This window comes from Halyomorpha halys, unplaced genomic scaffold (assembly GCF_000696795.3).
Source record: "Halyomorpha halys isolate HHAL.00 unplaced genomic scaffold, Hhal_1.1 Scaffold12.1, whole genome shotgun sequence".
In the NCBI taxonomy this organism is placed as follows: domain Eukaryota; kingdom Metazoa; phylum Arthropoda; class Insecta; order Hemiptera; family Pentatomidae; genus Halyomorpha; species Halyomorpha halys.
The window spans coordinates 1,258,526-1,270,235 of NW_027109908.1; the positions used below are offsets into that span (position 1 = coordinate 1,258,526).

General features: G+C 32.3%; 1 protein-coding gene across 1 annotated transcript in view; it reads left to right on the forward strand.

Annotated features, from left to right (window-relative positions):
* LOC106679009 (synaptic vesicle glycoprotein 2C) overlaps positions 1 to 11,710 on the forward strand; it is a 30,009-nt gene that overhangs the window by 13,761 nt on the left and 4,538 nt on the right. Inside the window, exons 3-8 of the mRNA XM_014417916.3 lie at positions 2,367 to 2,528; positions 2,713 to 2,875; positions 3,835 to 3,956; positions 6,105 to 6,334; positions 8,582 to 8,730; positions 11,183 to 11,300. Of these exons, the coding sequence (XP_014273402.1) occupies positions 2,367 to 2,528; positions 2,713 to 2,875; positions 3,835 to 3,956; positions 6,105 to 6,334; positions 8,582 to 8,730; positions 11,183 to 11,300 (944 nt within the window). The remainder of the gene's footprint in view (positions 1 to 2,366; positions 2,529 to 2,712; positions 2,876 to 3,834; positions 3,957 to 6,104; positions 6,335 to 8,581; positions 8,731 to 11,182; positions 11,301 to 11,710) is intronic.

The following is an 11,710-nucleotide window of genomic DNA, read 5'->3' on the forward strand; positions in this document are numbered from 1 at the left end:
ATGGGTAGTTTCTCTACACGCCTGTAACACTCCAATTTAACTTAGATCAGATTTACTAAATGTATTATAATGTACAGTTGTAAATAGCAATAAATCAATATTCAAAAAAAAGTTTAAAAATATTCATTGAAGAATAGTGTCAAAACTATAGGATTGGAATAAATACCAATAAATCTCACAAAATCACTTTTACACTTCGTTGTAAGCCCAGGACTTCTTATCCCACAGTATCCTTTAATAATACCCCACTTATTCCCGTCGAACCGATCCATTACCTAGGACTATGTACGTACATATAGACGTACAACTAACTTGGTATCCTTATACAATACTGAAAAGACAGGAAACTGCTCGTCGATTCCGACTATTACAATACTAGAAAAACGGTCTAGACTTCCTACTAATCACAAAAGACTCATTCATATAACTATAAAGCCAATCTGGAATTACGGAGTTGAGCTTTGGGGCTCCACTCTTAATGCAAATCAAGTCATCCATCAGGACCTCAATGTCCCATCCCTTATGTTGCCGATTTGACCAGAACCAGATACCAATCCTTCCATGATAAACTTCCTAACCAACCAAACCCACTTGTTTCTAACCTAGCTTCTCCTTCATTACCTAATAACCCTCCTAGGCATCTGAAAAGAAGATGGCCTCGGGATCTTCTCCTCTAGAAATGTTATTGGAGTCCTATCAATGAATGGATTCTTCACATGTCTGTATCATGCCATTGTATAACTAACCTAAATGTATTTATTGTATATATTTTTAATACAGTTGTAAATATCAATATTTATTTTTTAAATTATACAAATTTGTATGCTTAGCTTTAAGACATTTTTTGTGATATCTAAGTTGGTCCTATTACTAAATAAAACCTGATACTTCTTGTAATCATCACCATCACAGTGGTTAAGACACCGTCTTACTAATTTGATGTTTCATTGGTGGTGCCAGTTCGAATCCAGCCTGGGGCGTTGACTTTTTTCATTGAGTGGCGTTCCCACAAAATGAAATACTTTGACCCCCCACCATGGTTAGGCAGTAATAGGACTCTAATGGGAGTCTTGGCAGAAAAAATATAAAATACACAACACATTGATTTATATTTACATTAATATAAGTTTAGTTCTTTTGTGTTTATATCTACAGCTTGTAGTTTTATTAATGTAATTTCCTATTTATGTGATGAGAGGGTTTAATGAGTTGGGACAAGACTGAAAGAAATTATGTGACAGTTTATATATAAAATCCTGTACGATGTCTATATTTAATTCAGTGTGAATTTTAGTTATTGTTGTTTAATATGAATAGTTATTAACAATTCTGAGGCATTTGTTTTGGAATACTTGTATTTTTTTTATATTGGTTGAACTAGTAAACCCCCATATGGGGCAGGCATAAGTTAAGAAGGGTCTTAGTACCGATTTATACATTATTAATTTATTTATATAGGATAATTTCGATTTTCTATTAATGTATGGATGCATTTGATATAAAATTTTCTTTACATTCAAATTTCAAATCGAAATGGAGGTTAAATAATAGTTTGCTGTCTAAAGGCATTCCTAATTATTTAACTGTTTTGGCAAAAGGGACAGGGGTAATATTTAAATCTATGGCCGTCGTTTTGTGGAAATGATGGCTTCTGTTTTATCAATAATTAAAACTAATCCCCATTTTTTAAGGTATTTAGATTTTTTTAAAGCATATTTTAGCCAATTGTGTCTATATGGTATGAATAATTAAAATTATTATAACTGTGAGTTTGTCATCCAATTTGAGCCTTCTCTGGACTATAAGTTTTATTTTACTTATTAATTTTTTTTTTTTATAATTTATCAACTTGTCGCTGATACTACAAACAGATGTCACAAAAAATGTCTTAAAGCTAAGTATACAAATTTGTATAATTTAAAAAATAAATATTGTTATTTACAACTGTATACATTTATACACATCAAGTAAATTTGTTGTAAGTCATATTATGGCATGGTACAAACATGTGGAGAATCTACCGATTGATAGAACTCCAAAAACATTTCTAAAGGAGAAGATCTCGAGGCCATCTTCTTTTCAGAAGCCTAGAAGGATTATTAGGTAGTGAAGGAGAAGCCAGGTTAGAAACGAGTTGGTTTGGGTGGTTGGGAAGTTTATTATTGAAGGATTGGTATCTGGTTCTGGCCAAATCGGCAACATATGGGACATTGAGGTCCTGATGGATGATTTGATTTGTGACAAAGTAAGGAGCATTAAGGATTTTACGAAGGATTTTGGACTGTAAGGATTACTTATTAATTTAATTAATTATATTTACTCATGTATTTTATTGCTTATTACTAAAGTATTTTGAATTTTCTTAGGATGTGGCAAGTTCAACTGGATGATAATCCTGCTAACATTTCCAGTAGCAGGAACTTCCGTCTTCGTAACTGGAAGTATGTCCTATGTGATATCTGTTGCGGCACCTGATCTGGATCTCACTGCGACTGGAAAGGCTTGGCTCCAGTCTGCACCTTATGCAGGTTTGTTATAAAAATATATTAATCGACACCAATATAACTTAATAATTATAATACCAGTTTTACTTCCGTTCTTTATAGAGCTAAAAGTCTGGGTTTAGAACAATTTACAAAATTCCATATGAAAAATCTTCTTTCGATTTCTGTTTTCTATCAAATATTAATATTAATAATGTTACTTCTTCAGGTATGGTAGTCTCTGGATACATCTGGGGCTCCTTATCTGACGCTTTTGGTAGGAAGAACCTGATGGTGATTGGATTCTTGTCAGATTTCTTTTTGAATATTGCAGCCGGGCTCATCAAGTCCCTCCCAGTTATATTGTTCTTCAAGTTCATGTCCGGATTCATGTAAGTTATATTGGAACTTTTTTCACTCCAATTAATTATCATTATAAGAAACAATTATTAATTACTATACTTAAACCTATCTAGATCTACGGATTTGAACTTTTGGGACAAGCTAAATCATCAAACATCAAACGTATCCAATCCTTTCAATCCAAAATCCTTAGAAATATAGTCAATGCACCATAATACGTTTCCAACAGAACACTACACCATGACGTTCATATCCCTTTTGTTCTTGACCTTTTACCGACTAAATACCAAAATTCCATATAAATCTTTCAAATCATTCTAATCCTTTGGTCCAATCCAGTTCAACCCATCCCTAAAATCCACCTCAAAGGTTGACACGGCAGTGGCCAAGAAACTTCCTGTAAAATAAAAATGGACAATGAGAGTTCCTCAGGTCGATAGTATAATTATTGTATATAAAAGTACAAATGTGACAGTGATTATTTTTTTTTCATGTACATTGTTTGATTTTTATCCATGTTTATATATATTTAGCGAGAGAATTTATTAATTTTTTTCTTATTTATTCACTCTTATTTTATTTTACGTTATTTTCCTATTATTATTTCTTTTTATATATATTTTTTAATTTTAGTATCATTATTGCCTATTGCCCAACAATGGCAGATTTTAATATTTATCAATAAATAAATTTTTGAAATTAAAAAGTAAAAAAAATATTAATTATTTGATATATATTTTTTAAAGTTTTAATTTACAATTTGTTGTGATAAATAGTTCAAAATCTAAGAACTTAAAATCACTCCCTGCACACGGCCGGATAATTTATAGTACAAGAGCTCATTCGAAAAAGAGGCAGATATTTCACCCCAATTTTTATTACTTTAATGAAAACTATGTATAATTACTAGTCGAATTTTATTAGTATAGTCAGAGAGAATAAAACTGGCGGCTGTTTTAACTCTATAAACTCAACGTTATGATTACAGGGTTTGTGGTCCATACTCCATTTTCATGGTATACATGTCCGAAGTTTTCTCCCAGCAGCACAGGGATATGATAGCGCAATTTTTAGGAGTTTTCACATCTGTCGGAAGTATCATACAGAGTGGTAAGTTGTCTTATTTTTTCCCCTGTGATATCAGTAATAGTAAATTCTTAATAATTAAATTAAACAAATTATTTATTTGTTTAACTTATCATCACCGATTATTGTTAATAAGCGATACCTCACTATTAACATCTCAAATTACACAACATCGAGGTGGCACCTGGTATTTATAGATGAGAACGCTTTACTGGATCGGAGTCGGCTCGCGTCATAGCTATTCATGAATGGATCACCCTCCAATGGATCCTTGGGTATTATGCCGCATACTAGGGAACTAACTGCCAGATAAATTGCCAAAGGAGGACCCCAAATTAACCAATCATCTCCATAATTTAATCGGAGGAGGTTAAAACTATCTATACTTAGAGAAGATAACAAACCTAATTTTCAACCTCAGAACTGATCCTGTTTAATTTTCACTTCCAAATTGTTAATGTCGAAGAGGTGAGCAGACAGCAGAAAACATTCGTTCAGGGATGGCCTGAACTTACTGATGTAGCCAAGTTATTCAGTGATCTGGACACCGATAATCACACACCAAAATGTTATGTCGGAGTGTTGTCTTGGTCTTAGGCGGTTCTCCAGCCTGATATCCACTTTAAAGAAGGCCCTTGACCAGGCATATTCAATAGTAAGTTAGGAACGGCCGTGCCAGAGGATGAGCTCTGGGCACAGACGCATGTAGAGGAGGTCTAGGTATGAGAGAGTCTGAGGTAGAGTAACAGTTCTAGATCTCGAGATGAAGCTGACGGACTAGAACAGTCAAGATAGGAGCCAGCTTACTAGTTGCCGAGATGAAGCGGACGAACTAGAGCTGGGGATAGACGGGATCAACTACACTGGTTGCCGAGATGAAGCGGACGGACCAGTGTAGCCGTTGAGGATCAGGTTACAATCTTAGTTGCCGAGATGAAATGGACGGACTAAGATTGCTGGAGAGAAGGAAAGGATTGAAGGAGGCCATCATCATAGGTATGCGTACAGAAAAACAACTTTAGTGAGAATCGATTGGCAATGAACTTATCTATCTCAAGCAGTTTGTACGCCACCAGTGCTATGACTAGACCTGGGTAAGGCCGTGAATCAAAGATCGTAGTAGGAATTTAGAGCTCCTTTATTTATAGGCCTAGTCCATGTGGCTGTGACCGAGAAGCAGTCGGTACATGTCTACTTGAGATAGTTTCGTGCATTGCTTTGGTAATGTTTATTAATAATTTTATCGACATCGTTAAGTGTAATGTACACAAATTATTAATATATAAATATGACAATATGTTTTTACAAAATAAAGAAATATGTAAATTTGGGAGCTTTGGTGAGGCACGAGGTGCAGCGCTCTGGTGAGTTGTGGCTAAACCTCATCCTCCATCTCGCCCCTCTCGCAACAGTTACTTTTAGCCACAAAGATGAAACTAATATTTAAAAAAGTGTAAAGCTTAGGACCACTTGTCTTGATCTGTCCCTGGCTTTGACACCTTATTTTGCCACAAACAGAGACGAAATACCTAGGACTTACAATTGACATACGGCTAACCTGGAAATCACATGTGACAACTTTGAAAAACGACACTGAATCACCAACTTTCTTTACTTCACTGATTAATACATCACGAAAATAAATTTTCACTTACAAACTTAAAATATACAACAGGTTGCTTAGACCGATATGGACTTACACCACTCAGATGGGGGCTCCTGCAACAAAATCAGTCACAGTCCCTTTTATATCATAAACAAATCACTACAAGGACCTCGACATAACATTTGTAACTGACATAATAAAAAAACAGTACAAAACTTTTCATGACTCTCTAGACACCATAACCTACTGAACATTACTCACTGACACACTACCACAAAATCAGACAAGAAGACGGAAACGCCTCTGGAGCAGGGGTCTGCTACATTAAGTGGATGTACTATGTCAGGAGTGTCTTCATTGGAAGGTTTGTCCAATCACGAATTCATACAACTCCTGTGCGGAGGTTATCAAATGAATAACAAATTTACACTAAATGCCAAAAGGCAAATGTAAAATTACAAAATAAAAAATAAATTTATAGATAAAAGGTATCACTTCTTGATATGTATAGGGTTATTCGTAACATCATTATTTTAGTTCAAAAATTAACCAAATATTTTTCCCAGGGCTCGCAATGTGGTTGATTCCCATGGTTCTTCCTGATTGGATGCCCTTTAAGGCTTGGCAGCTGTTTACCATGTGTGGTGGCATCCCATCGCTCCTCATTGGCTTAAGCTGCTTCTTCTTCTACGAATCTCCTAAGTTCTTGGTAGACAAAGGAAGGAGTGAAAGGGCCCTCAGTGTCTGCAGAAATATCTTTACCATCAACACCGGCTTACCTCGTCAATCTTTTCCAGTAAGTATCTATATTTTGCTCCGGGCTACAAAAATATTTCGCTGTTTCGCTTTAAAAATGGGATATATAACAGAATTTATTTTTTCTAATCTCATATTTAACAGAATTTTATATTTGGGCGAAAAATATTTGATTGACAAGTGAAGAATACATTTGCATTCGTGAATTTTCGACAGGAATAATATTTTATTCGAAAAAAATACGGTCAACATTCCGAATAAATTTTTATTCGTAAAATTTCTATCAAATAAAAATATATTCGAATGAATATTCAATCGAATAAAGATATAAAATTAAAAATGTCTTGTTTTCCATTTTTTATAATTTTTGTCTTATAGACTGACATAGGTCCTTGATATATTAGATATCCAAAAAGATAAAAATAACCGACTTAAAAAAAATGATTGCTAATCGATTAAATATTTATTCGATTGAAATTGTATTTTCAATTTCCTATCTTAATTTGCCCCTTCAGCCGCTGTGGATACAATTTTTCATCACTGCGCAGTACAGTAGGCGTACAGACTTCCGAAATGAAGGTGCTAATGCAGTTAAATTAGAAAAACACAAACATTAATCTCAATAATTTATATTATTTATTTTTATTATCTTGTTCGAGACTGGTAGCTCTATTGATAATATCAAAACTATTCAAATAGTCTCAACCTTCTTTATTAAAACATATTACATGTCCTACGTTTCGGTCGATCCAGGCTCATCAAGGACAATATTAATTATAATATCTCAGCCTCACATTGATTTGTTAACCTTTACAGGAAAATATGCCTAAGTTAATTTTACACAGTCAAAATATCATCTAAACATAAATTCTATTCTTTATAATTTCTGTATTTTACTATGATTAACTTATCACAATAATATTATTTCAATTATTTAATTAATATCTTAACTTGAATCTCTTCTTCCAATTTCAAATAAAGCTTTGAAAGGGGCCTTCAGGTCATTAAAGGATCTCAGTTCTATAGTATACATCTGTTTTATGCCAAGTGTACGTATTGTGTTTGCATCAGTGACAATATAAGGAGGATAAGAAAAAAATAAAATGATTATTTTTACTGAAAGTTGAAAAAAAATTTAGAAGTCAAGGACACTCATCATTAAAGTATATTCTAGGTACTTTAATAAAATCATGTTTTAATGTTTACCTTAAACGATTTATAATAGGAGAAAAATAACAAAGTTTATATATTTCGTTAGCATTAGTATCTAAATGAAAAATACAGAAAGACGAAACAGTATAAGAGGAGAAAGTTATTTCATTAAAAAATAAAAAAAGTCATTTCAACCCAATTTGTTATTAATGTAATGAAAACTAGGGATAATAGATAATGGCTAGTGATTCGAAACTTTTAAAAAAATATTTTTTCATTCTGAGCCCCGCTATCGCTAAAACTACTGCAAACGCTAAAAAAACTTATAGATCATTATTTAAAGTAGAGTAAATTCACTAAAATATGAGCCCGAGCTGTTTACGTTGAATAGTTCACGAGATACATTTTTTTTTTTTTTTTTTTTTTTTTTTTTTTTAAAGGAACAATGCACAGAAAATCAGTAGTTAATGAATTTACTGTGGGAAATCTCAGGAACCATTTGACTAGTACAAGAAAAAGGGCAGTTAGGGCAGTTCCCCCCAATTTTTGATTACTTGAAAACTATGTATAATTACTAGTTAGGTAGGGGGAACAAAAAATGGTGGCTGTTTCCAAATCTTAAAAAACATTAATTTTTCATTCAGAGCTCCATACTTTAAAAACTACCAACAACACTAAAAAATCTAAGAGAACATTATTTAAAGAAGAGTAAATTTTCTGAAATATTAGCCCTATAAGAGCTATTTACGTCCAATAGTTCTAGAGATATTGCCTATTGAAGTTTGAAAAACAAAATTTTTTTTGTTACTATGTCAAGTGTTTGTATCTTTTTTAGCCCTGACGAAGCCCTGCAACGTGGGGCGAAACTTTGGCTCAATAAAAATAGTATAATTATTTACTATTTGAGTTTTTTTTACCGCATCCGGACCATATTCCATTCATCATACAACATGAATTATATTTACCGGCATAGATAGGTCCCTTAATTCAGCGTTGAGTAATCTTCTAAATTCTCCCGTTAATTAAGCCTTTTTCGGTCTGAATATTTTGCGCATTTTATATAATATTTTTCGCAATATTTTTTAGTTCACAAAATACCACAATTTTCTTATATTAATTGTATAAATGTTTTCAGGTTAATAAAATTTATGCTAAAAACAGTGACTCTGGGCCAAACAAAGCCACCTGCTCTCGGGTGCTGAATGAGATTATGGACATGTTCAGGCCACCTTATTTATGGAAGGCGCTCACGGTATTCGTCATATTCATAGTGATGTTTGGTTCGTAAGTATCTTTTTGCACTTAATTTAATTGTAGACTGTGGATTGTGATGGACTCTAATTATTTTATATAGAAACTAAAACATATTAATTTACAAAACTATGTACAAACTTGTCTCATAGGCTCTCCTCCGACAACTCTATTTAGTTATTTCACTCCAATTTTTGATAACTTTGATGAAAACTATGTATAATTACTATTAAAATTGATGAGTCTGCCAAGTATAAGTAGATTATTAAAAAATGGCGGCTGCTTCAAAACGTAAAAAAAACAATAATTTTTTATTAGGAGCTCTACTTCTTTAAAGCTACCAACAACACAAGAAAACTTAAAGTTAAATCATTTAAAGTAGAGTACATTTGCTAAAATATTAGCCCCAATAGAGCTATTTACGTTCAATATATCTCCAGATATAGATTTTTAAAAAGCAACATTTCATAAAAAATCAGAAGTTTGTGAATTTATTTTGATGAATCTATATCTCAAAAAACCATTCGACGTACAGATGTCTATTAGCTCTCAAATTAAAGTAAGTTTAACGTATTACAAAGTTGTTTATAACACTTATATTTGCAGTACTTGTTTTCATGTTTGTTAAAATAAATTGATTTATAGTTGTTCAGACGAAATATGCGAGTATCATAAACACTACTACCCTTATGAAGATAAGTGACATAAACTAATTTATAGTAAATTAAATTACCTTTATTTTGGGCGCAATCAGAAATATGTACGTCTTAAGGTTTCTGAGATATGTTTTTTTCAAAAATTAAAAGCTTTATCCCAAATCTACATTTTGTGAATTTATTTTGTTGAATTTAATGAAAACTAAAATTAACAATGAACAATATAATCGTTAAATGACTTCATTTCTCAGTTATGTAGTAAAAGGTAGATATACCCTTTTTAAAAAAACATGACATGATAGAGTACACATGTCACAAAAGGAACTAACAACAGATTCTTACCATCCCACCTAAATATTTAATCTTTGTGACATGATGTTACCTATGTACAGTCTCGGAATTTAGTCTGGACGCCAGAATAATCGCTGAAGGCTATTATCCAAAATAAGTTAATTAATTAATTTATATTGAGTACTGCAAAACTATTATTATAATTGGATTCTTTTCCAAAAGGCTTTTTGTATGTTTGCCAGTTTATCAATTAATTACCTTTATATTTATAAAATGTTGTTACCATTAATTATATAACATAATAAGGAGTGGTATTGTGTAATATGATAGTAAATAAACTACATAAAGGAATTAAGTATTTATTTAAAATGGTGTTATTAAAATGATTCAAATAAATGTTTGCCATAAAATATTATTATTAAATTATTACTTATTCCCTAATATATACTTCTAGCTGTTGATTTGAGTGGTGTGTGTGTCGAGGTATGTAGTGATGATGTCTTCGCCAGTGGTGTCGTGTTGTCATAACCGTGGGTGTCATCTCAGCTCGGGAGTTCCATTTCTGAAGATTTCTCCATGCTCTTCTAACAAGATGGGCTTGTTACTTCTGCTCCCTCTCCTGCTTCTGTCTTCCATCTCTTCTCTTTACTTCTGCCCCCTCTTGTTTCAAAAAGGAGCGTCGCCTTTTTGGAATCTTATTTCCTCATTGGCTATCAACCACGCCAAAGGAAAATACATTAAAGGGGGGTGGTACATTTAGAAAAGTGTTTGGTGCAAGTTTTGTTTATAATTAACTTGCTCACCGACAAAGCCAGCAGGCAATACTGCTTTTAATAGATTTGTTCAGGAAGGACCCTTTCACCTGTGACCCTTAGCAACCTGCAAAGTGCTCATTGTTGACAGTCACATACCCAGCACAGGTATGACAAGACATATGGCAAAGATCCCTATAATATTAATAATTTCTAATACCTCGATACATATCATGTTTTAATACTTGACTCCCTAGGAATCATACACCACCACATCCATGGAAATTAATGAGGATGGGAGTTAATCCAGAAGTGGGATGGCATGCATGCATCGCATATCTTATTTGTTGTTTTTGTTATTATTTTTTATTATTTTAAATATTTGTTATATAGGGAAATTTGTTGATCAAATGAAATAGGGGTTGTGAAATAGAAGGGAAAGAAAAAGAAGGAATAAATCGAAAAACATGTAGTTAGTTTGTAGACTGGTATTAATTGTAAAAGAAAAGTAAAAGAAAACTGTGGAAGAAAAAAAATGTTATCAATCTATTATATTATATCATGTAAAAATATGTAACTTATATTTGTCCAGTCACGGATTGATCAGTATGCTGTGTAATGTAGCAACCCGATGTATTTGGGCAGCATGAATGAATAAAGTATTTCTTTCTCTCTCCCTTATAAATAGTTTTAAAGTGTAAAATTAAATTTATTTTTTTTACTAAATATTTTATTTATGAATTAAAAAAATTTCTCAACTGATTTTTTTTTTTTTTTTACCTTCAGCCAAAACACATTGCGGCTCTGGATGCCAGAAATATTCACACTCCTCCAGAATTCTTCTGTAACTGACGTCGTTGGTCTCTGCCCACTGATCGCTGAGGACAGGAACAGCATTAAAATCGTAATACACACTACATTCGTAGATCATAACTAGATAGTATATGTAATATAGTAGCAAGTTTACAATTAATAGTATTTCGTTATATATATATATATATAACTCTATTACTAATATTTCGTTATGTATATATATTTTTGGATTTTATAACTTACTATCTGACACGGAAATGCTACGCTATTGCTATATTTAAACATGTATACAGATTTAATGAACACAATTGATGGTATGATTTATATTATTGTATTTAGTTAAATTAAACACTTTTATATGTATAAATGAAGTGATAAGATGGTAACTATGGTGATATAATTGATAATAACTAACCTCACTGTATCGTCGTTAATACTACCGATTTAGATGATTTTGCTTTATTCTTTATGACAATTTGATTATCTATGATGATGTCATAT